General features: G+C 38.7%; 1 protein-coding gene across 5 annotated transcripts in view; it reads left to right on the forward strand.

Moving 5' to 3' along the window:
• JMJD1C (jumonji domain containing 1C) overlaps positions 1-16,287 on the forward strand; it is a 158,460-nt gene that overhangs the window by 14,157 nt on the left and 128,016 nt on the right. Inside the window, exon 1 of one of the 5 annotated variants that reach the window (XM_021535508.4) lies at positions 465-3,860. The exons of the other annotated variants lie outside the window; for them this stretch is intronic. Coding sequence (XP_021391183.2) covers positions 3,801-3,860 — 60 coding nt within the window. The 5' untranslated portion in view covers positions 465-3,800. Of the gene's footprint in view, positions 1-464; positions 3,861-16,287 lie in introns of those variants that run through there. 5 annotated transcript variants of the gene reach the window in all.

The raw sequence follows: 16,287 nt of genomic DNA on the forward strand, positions 1-16,287 counted from the left end.
GGACTTGTGAGTATGTGATTTTGTTTGTCTGAAGGTAAGCCTGAGATGTTCCAGGGTAAATAGACTGTTTATTGCATGATAAACTTTGGCCAAGTCTCAGTTTTGGAATTGCTGAGATTACGGTTTCTGTATCCATGCAACTCTGTTTACTTTGTAGGACACTCTTTGACCAAAACCTCACTGTGGTAGCTGCTGTGCAAACGCAGAGCTAAAATTGTCACTGCTACAGAATTTTTGAAATCCAGAGTGACAAGGAGCTGAAATGAGGTTATAATGATGTATTGTTTGTGTCCTGTAGCCTAACCTTTGGGAAATCTTTTGACGGAGGAGACATTTTTGAGGTGTATGGCAAAGTAGCTCTACTGGAGTTTCTCAGTTGTCTGTCAAACATGAAGGATTGCCAGGAATAAAACTCCAAGGTGGCAGGTTCAAATGGAATTTTCCTCTTTTTTTTCTCCTTTCTTTTTTTTTTTTTTTTTTTTTCCTTTTCTTTTTTTTTTTCTAATGTAGCTAGTGACAAATTCTAAGTATGCATCAGAAGTGGGATTTGGCATTTTGTAGCTGAGTCTGAAGTCTTTGAAACCAAAATCCTAGTAAGTTAAATTAACAAAGGAAGGAGGCAAAATTATTTAAAAAAGACAGATACTGTCATGAACGATTATAAAATTATTGTATAGCAGCATTGTGAGGTGCTGTGTGTGAGCAGAGTTCTGTGAAGTCCAAAGGAAAAATCATGTAATAACTGAATTACGAACTTAGGGTAGGACTTCAAGATATGTAAGGCTTAAGGACCTTGAAGGAGATGATAGAAACTAATAGTATTGGGATGAACACTGAAAGTTCTGTCTTAAGCACAGCATGCTTGAGGTGCAAACTATGTATGTTCATACTGCTGAGGGAGTTTTAATGGGTTTTGTGACCCTAACCATAGGGCTGTACTCAGCAGCCTGATTCAGCTCCTATTACAGGTATATTCTGAACTTATTTCCCCTCAGCACAGAGAATGTCTTCTTCATTTCTATGACACTACTATTGTTTCTGTGGTACCAACTCAGGAAATAACTTTTGCAGTGGATTAAACTCATGACTTTTGAACTCTCTGCATATAATTTGTGGTCTAGGAAACTAAGTAGTAAGTGCAATGAAGTATTTTTAATGAAAGTTTAAGTTAATACTGATCTCGAAGTTTGAGTGGTACCTTTTCAATCCTAAAGGCTTTGATGTTTTCCTGATGATTTAGTAGGCCCACAGTCATTGACATCTTGATGACAGAGATTGGTGGCAACTTGAGTTGCCAGAAGACTTTTTCATATATCACTTGTGATGCTAGTTGTTTTTTATGTTATAGATATAGCAAAGACCCCTGGTTTTGACTTTATTGTAGAGGTTTTAATAATTGGGAGTGACAGAGGAGTTGAGTAATAATCAAATTAACTTGAATTGCTCAAATGTTTAACAGTCGAGATCCTTTTTCTGTGAGGAACTGACTTGATTTATCAAGATGTCAAATTGGTCACAAGCCAAGCTTATCACTTCTATGGGTTGCATCAAGAAAAGCAGAAGAAGTGCTCCATATGTTCTGATCTGTATTCATTCAGTTTTGCCTAACAAAATTTTAAGTGTTAAGTAGGGTTTGTGACACCCCCTTGTTTTAACATTTCTAACCTGTAAAAGTGGTAAAACATGGTGAAATCCGGACTGTGCTGTTCTTAAATGCCCTCAGGATTAAATTCTTAGTTCTTCCACAAGAGGACAACCTAAGGGAGTTGATAGGGGAAGAAGAAGCATTGGTGTGCTTGCAGTTCTCTGAGACTTTATGCTTTTTGAATTGGGAGGGAATATTTATCCTAATTTGATAGATTTGGAACTACTATGAATATTTTATATTGACCAAATTATTGGAACGCTTAACTGTGTGAACATATTGGTTTAGTTTAATGGGAAGGAGGAGGTGGAGGTGTCTAGGGAAAATAGGCAGGAACAGAAAGAATTTTGTGTCTTGGCAAAGAATTTGAGTGCTGTTAAGCCGGTGACTGTGTTATCCCTTGTGTTTTGGGGTTTTTTTCCTTTGCTTTTTTTGGCTTCTTTGTTTTTAATTAAGCCTACAGGACTGCTGTTGTAAAAGATTTTTTAAAAATTTTTTCCCCATATTTTCAGCTCCCACTCACAAGTGTGGGTTGTAATAATTCAAGCATTCGGACTGAGATGTAGGAGTCCTGAAAATGGGTGTGCCTGAAAAAATCAACATAGCCTTAACTATCACCAAAAGATGTTAAAATAGACATTCTTTAGACTTCTTTCTCAATCTTTCTCTCATTGTGCTTAAAGAAAAATAAGAAATCGGTTTGGTTACAGGTTTCAAAAAGGGCAATCTAAAGTATCAGTCAGTAAACAAGGCAGAACCAGTCAGTGATGAACAGTACTTGTGATGGGTCACAGGGCTTTGTGCAAGAGCACGGTCACAGGAATTGCATGTATGAATGAGTTCTGTTGCAGCATCTGGGTCTCTGGAGGGAGATTTGCTGAACTATGAGTGGCACCAAAACTTAATTTTGCAACTAAACCAAATTTTTACTTTTCTTCAATTCCCTGCTCAGAGAATTAAGTTTTTATGTCTTATGATGGGAGGGAGTCTGCCTTTATAAGGTAAAACCTTGGTGAACCTGCAGCTTTTATATCCTGTGCTTATGGTATGTGTATATATAGTAGGCTGTCAGTTAAAAGGGCTACTGAGCAGGGAGGTCATCTAGATTTAGCAAATGTGTTAAGAAAAAACAGGAGCTCTTGAAAGATGGACATTATTGTGTGACTGCATTAGAGTATAGGCAAACCAAGTTTCAAAGGTAGAGAAACCATTATTAAATATTTTGCTGTAGCTGGTGGGTAAAAAACTAGATATGCTTTTTGTCATCTGAGTCTTTGAGATAAAAGCAGTAGTGGGTTTTTGAGGGGATGGGAGGAGAGAGTGAAAGAACTGCTAAAATAAGTTCATTCTCCAGAAAAAAAAAAAGGAAAAAAAAAAAGTTGATTGTTTGGAACATGAAGAGGGGAGTAAAATTACTGGGTTTATGACACTTTATTGAGTTTATGGTTTTTGGTGTTCGTTGAAGTTTGTCCCTGGGCTCATTTTTCCGAATAAGTTTTGTAGGCTTCCCTTGTGGATAAGAGCAGAGAGGGCTGAGATTATTTGCTGAATGATGGCTTGCTCTGGCAGCTGGGTATTTCTGTCCATTGTAAATGTCTCTTTAGTGAGCCCCACTATTACTGCAGCTTCTTAGCTTCCATTAGGCACATAGTGCATTGGATGAGGAATGTTACATTCTGGAAAGTGCAGGTGCAAGGATTTTGATGTCTGTGTTGCAGAATGCATTTACTGTGGTGGCATTAGATGTGCTGGCAAGTCATTGTCTGGCGCTAATGTAGCTGCTAAGCATTGGGACAGAAGCCAGCTTAGTATTTTGTGTGAAAGAGAACCCTCTAAAACAAAACTGTGAAGTGATTCATGATCTTCTGTGCTAATTAATAAGTTTATTCGCTGTCAGTCCTTCTCACAGTTTAACCTGTTGTCGTGCATTGGCTGAGAATCCTGACAAGCCCTAGGTTGCACTAACTTGTAGGTTTGAATGCTCAGGTATTGCTTGTGTTTGCATTCACAGATCACTCTGACCGACTTGTGTCTAATGTTTTCTTAGCTGATCTTTGCCCATCTTTCTTCCAGAGTTGATTCTGCTAATGCTACACTCTGGGCAAATAAATCTACTGCCAGTTAAGTACCAAAACTCTTGAGTTTACTTAGGCAAATGAATTGCTGCACTCCAGATGCAAGGCAGCTGCAGATCCTGTATACTTGGAAATTGCTGGTAAATCCTGTTCTGGTTTATTGATGAACCTAATCACAGAAAGAAAAACCTAGGTTTCTTACATAAGAAATGGATATTTACTTGTCAGTTCAGTATATAGCACAGCAGAATTCTGAGCCATTGTGTTCAAGACTCTTGGCAATAAAAGTAATCCATTTAGATAATCTAGTAAGAATCATCTCTTGAACAATTGATGCTATGAAGCTTTGTTGTTGATTGTTTAGTTGGGTTTTCAAAGCACATTTAATGCAAGCATATTTTCCAGAAAGGGCATTTAGGCTTGATTTGAAGGTTCCTAGTAGTGAGTCCATTGTCCTTTGTTAATGGTTAATCCTTGCTGTTAAAATACTATTGAATTTCCTGCTGAGAAGCACAACAGGCTGAATTTCAAGTCCTGTGATTTCCCCTCTCACTGCTCTGCCACCTGATACCAAAATCGTCTAACATTTTTGTGATTCTTGCATTTAGTTCTTGAGCAGAAACCTTAACAGATTGAATAGTCCATGAGACCTTGGAATCCTCCAGTGCTGTCCAGAGGCAAGCTTTGAATGCAAAACAGATGAATTTTCAAGTGAATAAGGTGTTGTGTTTGTTTAAGTACAAAGCTTTGTGAAAGATGCAGATCATCCATGATCATTGCTAGTATGCTTGGCTTGGTTTTCAGTCAGCTGTGCTTAGAATAGCTGAGAAATAATGGAAGAGCTCTTCAGCCTTCTAGAAAGAAACTCTGTTCCTCAGTTCATCTGGGCACTGTCTTCCCCAAACTGGAGCTCAAACTTCATGAAGATTGAATGTACATGTTTACTGTGAAACTTCCTGTTGCCCAGTCTGCATAATTAATTACTTGGGGATATAAATGTATTAGCATTCTGCTAATGAAAAGCTGTCTGGTGTAGCATTAGGTTTTTGTCATGCGAGAAGGTCTCAGATCCTGGCAGCACAGACAGCATTATCACTGTCTTCTCAGCAGATGATTTGTTTGGGTTATGCAAATATACTTTGCCTTCACAAACAGCAAAGGAGAAGAGAATCACATACCAAAGAAGTTTCTATGAAACTTCAGTACCTATCTATGTAAAAAGACTTGGGAGCTGCAGACATTTTAATGATGATAAGAAATATTTATTCATTATTGTAGGCAGAGAATAAAAAAAAAAAGAAAAAGTAGTAGGCCACTATGACAAAGTCGCAACTAGGGCACCTTCAAAATTTTCTATGTAGTGTTTTTTTTGTGAAGAATTTCCTGGTAATATTTTCCAAGTTAGTCAGATTTTTGTCTTTGTTAATAATTCGATTATATGGGACTAAATGGATTTCCTGCCTATTTTCATTCCTCTTCTACATCCTCCATTTTTTTGGCATGCTTCTAAAAAAGTGAGCCTCTGAGATAGATCCAGTACTTTAGCTTCAATCTCAGAAAACGGGTAAAATTATTTTGTTGTTTTTGATCTGATGTTCTTCAGAGTTTCTTTGAAGGAGTAGGTATTCACTGTTGCTTGCTATGGCAAGGTGCTGTGAATCATTGATGTCTTCTGGTCTCATGTGTCTCTGAAAGTTTGGCCTTGGGCTCCTGATGGGTTCCAAACTCAGTGGGAATGATACCAGCATGCTTAACTCCAAGTGTAAGGGAAAAAATAATACTATCTTAAGCACTTGGAGAAGTTGCCAGTTTTTCTTCTGGAAAAAGTAAAGATAGTAAGCTGTGGTGGTTTCTCAGCCTGAGAAAGAAGGGGTTTTTGTGGGAGTTTGTTTGGAGTTTTGTTTGTTTTTTATATATATTTATTAACATTTACTTTTTCCCTAGAGTTTTTACTTTTATTCCCAGAGATAGTGAATTTCTACATTCAAATCCACAAAAAAAAAAAAAAAATAAAAGGCAGAAAGAAGCAAGCTCACACTTGTTAGTATCTTTTTGATGTGGTTGTGACTCCAAATGTATTTCTTGATCTACTTCTGTTCTACAAAGTGGACCACTCTCCTACTATCTGCAGTTTTTGTTGTACAGCTGTCCTGATTGGCTGTCCATCCTGACTTTTTTTGGTATGGCTCTTGTAATGAATTCTCTACATGTATTTGTTTCTGTGTCTTCATATTTCAACATATTTCTTATATGGGTTACTTTGAAACCATGTTGTAAATTTTTGAATATTTTGTGAATTTAAGAAAGTAACAAAAAATCTTCTGTTAATTGTCATTTACTTTGCAATTTTCCATCTTTATCAAACACCCATTTGCGTGAGCAGCTTTCTGCCTTTGAGGGGCTTGACAGACCAGGACCTGCTGTGATCAAATAGATCCTTTTCCTACAACACATTCCAAACTACAAGAGCCACCTTGGCTGAGAAAGGAGAGCACATAACTGGTGAGTTCCAGCACCAGGGCTGGGCTCCTTTAGCTCCTTGTGGCTCTGTGCAGCCTGAGTGGGGTGACAGCAGGGGCACAGGACTGCACAACTCCAGTGCTGTGAACCAACTGCAGGAACAATGTGGTGAGGAAAATAGGGGAATTTGAGCACTAAAATGGCTGCATCTCCCCTTCCTGAGTGTCCTGACTTTGCTTCAGCACAGACATTTTCATCCCAATTTGCTCTTTCCTCGTCTCACAGCTCTGAGACCCTGGCATTGCCTATCCTAAACTCTGACAATAGCACTAGTGGGATCCAACCTTTTGCCCTGCAGATGGTCTTCTTCCCTGTTTTCCTTTAGCCCTTTGTCCTCCTGTCAGTCTGGAAAACAGCAGTTACTCTGTGTTTCACCAAGGAAGGGTGCACCCGAAAGGTCACATCAATACTCTTTGAATTGTTCGGATGGGGAAAAAGTAGGATTAGCTAAATTTATTTGTTTATGGGAATAGAGGGTTCCACCTAAGCCACCTGGGTACTGAAAGTAAAAAAACCAAAGCAAACCATTCCCAGTCCCAACTGGCACTCGGTATCTCTGCTTACTATTAGTTATAGTATGACCTGCTTACTAATTGCCATTTTTCTGAAGTGAGGTGCAAAGAAATTGCTCTGTCTTGGCAGAAGAGGCTGGCTTTCACAGGGCTTTTCCCAGAGGAAACTTAATAATAATTTCTTCCTAGTGAAGCAACTTTGTTAGGTATGCATGATGTGCATTTCATCTCCCTCCCCAATGTTACTGCACACTCAGATCTTATGCTTTATTAAATAGCATCTGTAATTTGTTTGGCATAAACCATCCTGTTTTAGAAAGACCTACTTTTATAATAAAATGTTTAACTAGAAGAAATCCTTTTGAATTTTCAAACAGCTATCAGCATTAAAAGTACAATATTGCTGGAAACATGTGCTGTGTGGTCTTCATATAAATGTATGAATTTTTTCACTAAAAGGGAACTGTGGAGCTATTACTGGTGTACTGTAGTATAATGGTCTCAAATGCAGTTGTGATTTAGTAAGCTGTACCAGATTTCAAGCTGTCTGCATTGCAGCCTTTTTGTTATTAATAGTTAATGATACTCTCTGTCTGTAAGCAGATCCTTGCTTTCAGCCTTCCCTCCCCCCTCAATCCTTAGGACATCACGATTTTCCTCCTAACGGGGAGTGGGGGAATGGGTGCAATTGCTTTCACAGCTCTCGGGGATGTTTTGCAGGCAGTGTGGACAGATTTTGCTGGAGAACAATGCGAGCTGCCCGTCTCAGGTCTGCTGGGCTCGCCTTGGCTGTAGGCACGCTTATCATGCAGACACTGCTCGCCTTGCAGGGCAGGGCAGTGCGCTGCCTTTAGCCTGATGATGACCCTGGATTATGTTCTTGTTCATGACATGTCTGCAGCCAGTGCAAGGTTCCAATTATATTTGCCTTCAGGCGGTTCTCAAGAGATGGTGGGGGGAGGAGAGGGCAGGAAGAAGAGAAATCATTTGTGTAACTTAGAAAAGGCTGTTTCAGGGAAGAAATCTGGATTTCCAGTGTAATCCTCATCTCAGACTTGTAAATCACAAACACAAATTCAAAATTTGAGACTACCTCTTGGGTTATGTTTTTTTGGTTTGGTTTTTTTGTTTTTTTTTTTTTCCCCTCACAAAAGAGAGTCTAGTAAAGTGATCTTGTTTTGTTCTAAGAATAATTTAAGGAGACACTACGTTGCTGAAAAAAACCCACAATTTTCATAGCTTGTACATTGGAAACAAGTAAGACAACAATGAACTCTGAACTGGAGCTTGGAAAATGTTTTATTTTGCCACGGTTTTCTCTTTTTTTGCAGATTGAATAATGTACCAAAACTGTTTGGCTAGTACATTCTTTTTCATTACCTCTCTGCTAGCCTGTTATCTCTTCAGTTTCGATTAGCTTCAGCTTTGCTACTGCTTTTACTGGTAAGCAATCTCTTTCAAGACCTGGGGACAGAGAAGGCGTGAACTCTTCACATAGCAGTGAATGGAAGATATTGTTGTGCCAAATTCATGACAGCATAAACTATAATTGAGCCATCAGTGAGACTTTGGAAATGCCTATTCATAGCTTGTCCTGCAAACAGACTTTAAAGAAAAAAGGCATTGTGTTTTCAGTTACAGCAACAGCACTACAAGCTTAGGTTGTCATTTCAGTTAGAAGATTTTTATAGTGAACATGTTAAAAGCAACTTGTGAGGGGAAGACTTTTGAGAACTTCGGAACCAGTTGGTCATAACTTTCATGTTAGTGTTCAGGTGACTGATGTAGTTGCTTATTTGCATTTTGAGAACTAATTCAAGTGGAAAGATGCTCGGTTTTTAAATTTCAAAATATTTTTGTTCTTATACCCAGAAGCAATGCAAAATACTGGTGGACGCGCTATGCATGAGAGGTTTGGCAAGTTTTCATTAAGAGTAGCTATGAAGGACTGTGTGTGGGGTCTTTATGTGCTTCACAAGGGCATAGAAGGCACTTTAAGCTGTCAGTATGTCCTGCAGTGCTTGGGCAGAGTGTTGGAGTGAACTCGTTGTGTCTTATATTGGGAAGGTTTGTTCCAATAAACTGTGGCTACAGCGAGTGGTGTTTCATGTAGTTTTATGTGAGCAGCTAGAAACAGCTGCCTGGTGTGTGGCAGTGTGCTGGTTTGGCATTTTCTCTTCAGAAGAGATATCTGTATCACTGGTGACCCCCAAGAAAGCAGCAAAATGTCTGTGAAACTTCCTTGCTTCTCTATTTGAAAGTAGTTAAATTTCATTAAGGCATTCTGTAGATGATACACTGAATGCTGTCAGTGGTCAGAACATTTGGAATTCACTTAAAATAGATAAAAAATAATAAGGTCTAACCACTTAGTGAGATTTTATAGACTGTTCCTCTTGCTGAGCAGAACTCCATATTTTTATTAGGATGCTGTAAGTTCAGAGGCAGATTTCTAAGGGAACATATGCAGAAGGCTAGGGAGCCTTCTGTGGTAAGGTATCTAAAAGGACTATACAAATGAAAGAATTCAGATTGTCCCAGAAAGCCTGTTTAACTTGAATCCAAATATCTATAATATCCAGCATATCCATTCCAGATCACTGGAACTTGGAGAAACATCAAGATATTCTGTAGAAAGGGGTTTGTGACCAGTGATTTGATGCCTTTAATGGGTACCATTCATGGATCAGTTTTTTGCCATCAGGGATTCTCTTTGCTTTAAGGGGAGACAATTGGCCTTCAATGTTATAAATTCTGGACAAAGGAATAAAAGATCTCTTAATTGCAGGTTGTATCTTGCATTGGCTAAGGCCAAGAAAGCACTCATGTGCTATTGTATGTGCTTAGATGTTGCAAACATCAGTACTGCAGTTGCTGTGTATTTATTATTGCTTGCAAGAAAGTCTTTAGTACTGATTTGCAGGGCATTAACTTGTGGCTTGTGTCCTAACCTAAACCAGTTTCATTCAGCAACAGGGCATGCAGCTGCTTTTTTACTTTGAGCAGCTTTAATTGCTACAACAGCTCTCCATACCTCAGATTTTGATGTGTAGCAAAAAATGTAATCTGCTTTTCTAGCTTTACCTTTACCTATAGCAGTCCTCTACCTATATCAGGGCTTTTGTGAGCTTTCAGACAAGGCAGTGTGAGGCTAATGGTATTCCCTCACTTAGGGGTTGTGGTTTGGGGGAACCTGTGGTGGTAGGAAATCTGGGAAAACTCATATTCATGCATTTTGCATGTAATAGGGATGAGATGGAAAAGAAGCTGATCTGAAGATAGGTTAATAAAAAAGAAAGGGAAAGAAATGCCTGCTGTTTTACCAATTTTGCAGTGCTGTCTTGAGCAGTAACTGTGCAGCTAAGTGACTCAAGTTAGAATATACCTTGCTGAAGATCTTTGTTTTCCTTCTTATTCTTTCAGGAGAGGAGGATCTTTAAATGCCTCTTGTTTTTACAGGTTTTAAAACAGATTTCTGCATGTAGCTTCTAAAGCAGGTTTTTTATGGTTCCCTTAAAGTTGACTGGTAACCAAGACTTTGTTCATTTGTTCTCTGCTATAACCCCAGTATGAGGAGTGGTATCAGAGAAGTAAAACAGGTGGTTAATCCAAGTTGTTTTTTAGCCTTACCCCGGCAGATCTCAATGTGTAGATAACTGCTGTGCTAGGTATAGAGGACTTTGAGAAACTATTAAAAAGAGCCAGGAATCTTTAAATTCTTCTAGAAATGCAGCAATTCTCTTCACAGCAGTAGACATCAGCCCAAATGCCTTATTAGTACCTTTCAATCACCCACTTAAAATAAGAGTAATTTTATGATGAAAGATGATATTTTAAAGCCTGCCAAAGATCTGTGGGCCACATTATCTTCTGTTTCCACATCATTGTACCATGCTAACCACATAAATTGGATATCTTCCAAGAGGGTTGAATATCTTTACAGTACTCTCCAATTCTCTCTAGCAGTCATGGCAATTGAAAATTAAAACAACAGTGCATAAGGAGTCTGATCTCATGGGCAGATGGATGTCAATAATTCTTTTTTTCTCTTTTCCTCCCCCCTCTTATTTTCTAGGCAGAACAGTTTAATATTAAGTTGTAGTATTAAAATTCACTGGGGAAAGATTCACCAGTTCTTTTGTCAATCCAACAGGGAGCTTGATAGCAAACTTTGCTAGATTGTTCTGGGGAACAGAATGTAATCTAATGGCCAGAACAATGTTTCAGTCTCTTGGTGTTGCAGATACTGGTATCACTACAACAACAGATTTCTGATTTGCAGTACTTTGCTGTTCCTCAGGGGACACTAGGTGATAATGCAATAACTCTCCTTTGAACAAATTTTCGCTTGGTGCAAAACCAGGGAAAACTGTGGTATGGTTTACAGACTCAAATAGTTCACTTATTGCATGTCTTTGTGGTTAAGCAGCTCACAAAATTTTATGAGCTGTCTTTCGGTAGCAAAGTCTGTAGGTGTAGTTATCCATTGACATGAGGATGCCTGAAACATCGTTTGTCAGAAAACAGAGTAATTTGTGATTTGGTTTTGGTAGAGACTTGTAGGTCAGTGTTACAAAGTCAGGCTGTCTCAGTCTGTAATTTTCTGCAGAGGTTGTGGGGTTCCAGAAAGTGAAAGATTTCCATCAGGACACATTTCAAATGCAAATCTATTTTTTGTTAAGCTTACAAAGCCACTCACAGGTAGGGCTAAATAAACTTCATTGCTTGCATTCAGTTATGTGCATGTGTGATACTGATCACAAGGGTTGCATTGGTGCATCAGCCTTTTTCAAAAAAAGCAAATGTAAGGTGGTTTTTCAATGGTGAACAAAGTGAGAAAACATTTGTTTCTGAAATATATTCACTTTTGTGTTGCTTGACAGTCGTTCAGTCAGTGATTACTGAGTTTCACATGGGCTGTTTTGAAAAAACAACCACTTATAAATATATGAGGATACTTCTACCTGATTGTATGTGGAAAACAGAGATGTTCTGAGAAGCAGCTGGGTTAGGTTAGTGTTACATGAACAGGGAGACAAAAACCTTGTCCAAAGCAGTCCAGGTGTGGGAATGGTTGATTGTAAATCTGCAACATTTTATGGTTGTGGAGCGATTGAAAAATTAGCCAATCTTCTTTGTGGCAGATCCTGTGGTTCATAAACCAGACAGAAGTGTTCTGAGCCTGCTGGCCCTCAAATGAGTAATTCCTTGAGTAGGTCAGCTGCTTCTAGAGAGGCCTGTATTCTGTCAGGAGAAAAACCCAGTGTTGGTTGTGGATCTTGGCTTAACTAATGTGTACTTCTCTTATGTGTCTGTTAAATACCCAGGTAATCTCACTACTTCTGGCACAGCCTCACTGGTTTTGTTTATCAGACCTTGTACAGCAAGATGTTTGTGGTTACAGCATTATTTTTTGACCAAGTAGCAATCACACTTAAGATTTCTCAAGTTGTGTTTGAACTTATCTTTCTTCAGTCCGAAGTGTCTGCCTTTTGCTTGTCAGGATGAAGCAGAGTGATATAGTCTGGTTTTTTTTGAAATGCTGGGTTTGTGTGGAGCAGAATCTGTTTGCTTAAAGCCTAAATAGTTTTGTTTCTCTTGGTTGTAGAAGGAGTAGTTTTTGGCAGACACTACTAAAGTGGATTACAGATTGAGGCATAACAAAGAATGATATCAACAAATACTCTACTGTATATTGGAAGTTATTCAGCTGGGTCTCAGACTGTCTTCATAGCTTATTTTGGTGAGTTCCCTGTGGTGAGGGGTTGGAGAGAGGCTACGTGGTCTTCGTGTATGTGCTAACCAAACAATGTGCTGATGGAAGCACTGAGAACAGATGCAGTGAGAGTTGCCTTTCTGATCTTTCAGATGCATTTTTAGCTTCCATCTCCTACACGACCAAGCTGCTAAGTAAGAGTCGCATGCATGGATACTTGAGCAAAAAGCTGTTACTTAATATAACAATTGTGCTTAGAAATGTTCTGTATTTGTAGATCGGCAATTTGCCCTCTGCTTGTGCAGCTCAGTTTTATTTGCCATGGGGCCCATATGGGTTGCCTTGACCCTTCTGTGCTTGAGCCTGGGAGCTGAGGGCAGGGAGAGTGCTTGTGTGACCCCTAACGGAGGCTGCTGAGCAGAATTGCCTGAACTCAGCTTGAATGCATACATATGTTATGTGTAGGATCCATAGTTACAAATAACTGGAACTGGAGTTACTACTTTAGCATAACTTTGGGGTGATTATAATGTGGTGTAAATGCTTTTGGCAGAGATGAAGCAGATACAAATTTTTATTTCAATATTTAAGTAGATTTACTGAAACAACATAATCATCCTTATGATTTAATGTATTTTTAGAAGATAATTCTAGAATGTGAATTCAGTATAAGTGTAGCTGAAAAAGCCGCCTGCAACGAATGATATTCTTTACTGCAATAAAATTATGTTGTTGCCTTCTTTGTTGTGTTACTCAGGAAGTTTAAACTCACTTTGACAAGGAATTATTATCTGCTTCCTGGAGGTTATCTAGAAGACAGCTTTGTTCACAAATTTGGTGGCAAACATCTTCAAAGTTCTATTGGTAGGGGAGTAAAAAAACCTAATAAACCTTAAACTATAGTTGTTTTTATTGTTCTCCACTTGTAGATCTGTGTTTTCTCACCTTCTCAGTGTTGGCAAGCATTTTCAAAAGAAAATAGTGTTACTGTATTGAGTCCTTTTCTATGATGTCTACATGATACAATTCTTTCCAGTTTCAAAACAACATTTGAATATGCAGTTTTACAGAAATATATCATTCAAGCATGGTGGGTTTAACTTGCTTCCCTGATGTAAATAATCCTTGCCTTTCACATATAAAACCTATTTCTCGTTACTGCTTGATTACTCCATCTTCTAGCATGAGCTTTCCAAAGTGTGTTTAATTCCTTGAAAATTAAGAAATAATCTATATTTTCCTGGTCATGTAGGGATATATTTTCTTCCTGTTGACTGCTGTTGCATGCTGGTGTTGATTCTTAGCAGCAGGAAAATGAAATTAATCAGGAGAGTCACTTTTTAGACTTTGCTTTCAGCTGTTAGGTACAATAGTTTGCAGATTAATGCATTGATGTTCTGCCTTTAAAATGCTATCTTCTAATAGCAAATTCCATTTCTTCATCATAAACCTATTGCTATTATGGTTTTTTTTTTGTTCTCTGGGAGAGAGTTGATTGGTAGTTTCTGTCTGGCCCATTTAATTGTTGGAAGAAATTTGATGCCTGGCTCTTGCAATTTTGGCAGTCTCGTGGAAGGGCTAAATTACACTGCAGGTCCTGACTTGCCAGTTGTATGAAAATATGTTTGTGCACAGATAAATCAACAAGCTCTGTAGTATGTGTGTACCTAGTACTGCTGGGCAGGTACAGTATTCCTACTTAGTTTCCTTTTGCAGAAGGAAGCTTGCCAGGTTACCAGGTTTGCTGTTTCTCCTTACTTTTTGAGTCTCTGGCTTTCCCAGACAACATACTGACCCATTTCAAAATGTTTTAGGATGCTATGTCTGAAGGGGGAAGGAAGTGATTTGTTTTGTGTGTATATATATATACATGGAGGTGACCTGGCAGCAGCTAGCTGTTTGATGTTTTAGCTTTTACAAGATGTCTTTTATTTTCTTTCTTGAAAGACTTAAAAACTCCACTACTATATGTAGGAGTTGGAATTTTGGGGTTTATTGTTGTTGAGTTTTTTTCCTTCTCTGAGAAAGTGTTTAAATCATTACCTTTATTGTGCTCCGTTTTTTCTTGGCAGTATGTCAAAACAGCTGTGATCACTTTGGAAATGCCTCTGTCACCAGTGTTGGTGCAGCACACGGGGGCCCTTGGTTCCAGCTGACCCCCAGCAGCTGTCAGCTCAACGTGCCACAGCACTGATGAATGTGATATTGCTCAAATTCCTTGTGGGATCAGTGTTGCTGTTGGCTGGCAAGACTTCTTGCCTCCTTGAAAAATCAGACTTGAATTTTATTGGGTAGAGGAGCCTGTGAGAGATTGGAGAAGACGCTCAAAATACTACTGATGTGTATGGCTTTGTATAGAGTTTTGCTATTTTATGATGGTTGAGTTATTCTCAAAGAAGGGTATTTGAAGTGAGTTTGTGCCTCCCCTGCCAGGTACAGTCATCCATCCACCCAGGAGCTTCTTTTCCTAGTGTATTTTTATGTTACTGTTGCTTAGGCATCCCCCTTAAAATGATTAATTATATGTACCATAGTCATACACTTAAGGAGAAGAAAAGGGTTTTTTTCCACCTTCAGTTGGCAGAAATATAATTTTCAAGGTCTCCTTTCTAAAAGTATATGGGTGTCTGGCCAAGAGATTGTCAAGAATGCAGAGAAACCCTATTATTTCCTGCTCTATAAATGTTAACATGGGTAGATGGGAGGCAGGTAGTAGATACACTGTCCTGAGAAATGGCTATATAGTAAAAGAAAGCATTTAAACTTGTAATGGTGAGATTGTTCGCTTTTCTTTATCCAGTTTTGCAGGCATTTCAATTTGTAATAGCACAGTTTGAAGAAAGGACTGATCAGTGTAGTAGATACTGGATGTAAGGTTGTGTACATAGTTTGGTGTTGCTGCTTTAAGACTATTATGTATAATAAGAAACATTCCATCTCTCCATTATTAAAGTAGAAAATTAGAAAAGTTTCTAGACTTCATTGGGAAAAACCATCTGTACTTGAAGGATCTGGTTTGCTGTGCACATCTGTCTTGATAGACAAGAATTTCCTCTTTTCTGTTACATTTAGATTCACTATCCCTGCTCGTTCTCCCCCAGCACTATCAGCTTCTCTTAGAGGTAGTTTTGGAGGACTGTGTTGGTGGGCACATATACCCATGTCCTTCAATGGCAAAGGTCTCCAGCAGTTTGCTTTAATAAGTTTATTTCAGCTATATGTTGTATGGGGTTTTTTTTCCTTCCAGACTGATATTAGGACAGATGCAAAGAAAATTGTGATGGGGTATAGAAGCTTAAGCATTTCCACAATTTTGCCTTGTTTTTCTGCCCTTTCTTGGTGATGTTTGAGTCCCTTGACCATTGCCATATATGGTGCATGAAACTATGTAACTAAAGACATAGAGAATTCAATGAAAACTGATGTTTATTAAGTGAATGAGAATCCAAATGAACACTTTGCATACAAAGGTAGAGGGACCTCAGCAGCTGATGCTTTAATTTGGTCACAAAACAGTTGTGCAGTCATGTATGTTCTTAATCCTGGTGTGTGCTGTCACAGCCCCAGTGTCCAGGCTGGATGAAGCTGCAGGACAGTGGTGTGGAGGTAAGATCACAGCCTAAGAGAGGAAGAAGCTTAGGATTGTAGTAAGATATTGGAATGTGTTATGGGAGGAAACTCAATTTTGCAACTCCTAGGGAATTCAGGGTACTACAATGAAAGTATATTTAGGAACATAAGAAACTGCACAGTTGTCTTCTGATTCTGGGGTGGGGGGAAAGTTCTAAAGACCCAAAACAGTAAGAAGGCAGTGAGTGA

Source organism: Lonchura striata, chromosome 6 (assembly GCF_050655825.1).
Source record: "Lonchura striata isolate lonStrDom1 chromosome 6, ASM5065582v1, whole genome shotgun sequence".
Taxonomy (NCBI): domain Eukaryota; kingdom Metazoa; phylum Chordata; class Aves; order Passeriformes; family Estrildidae; genus Lonchura; species Lonchura striata.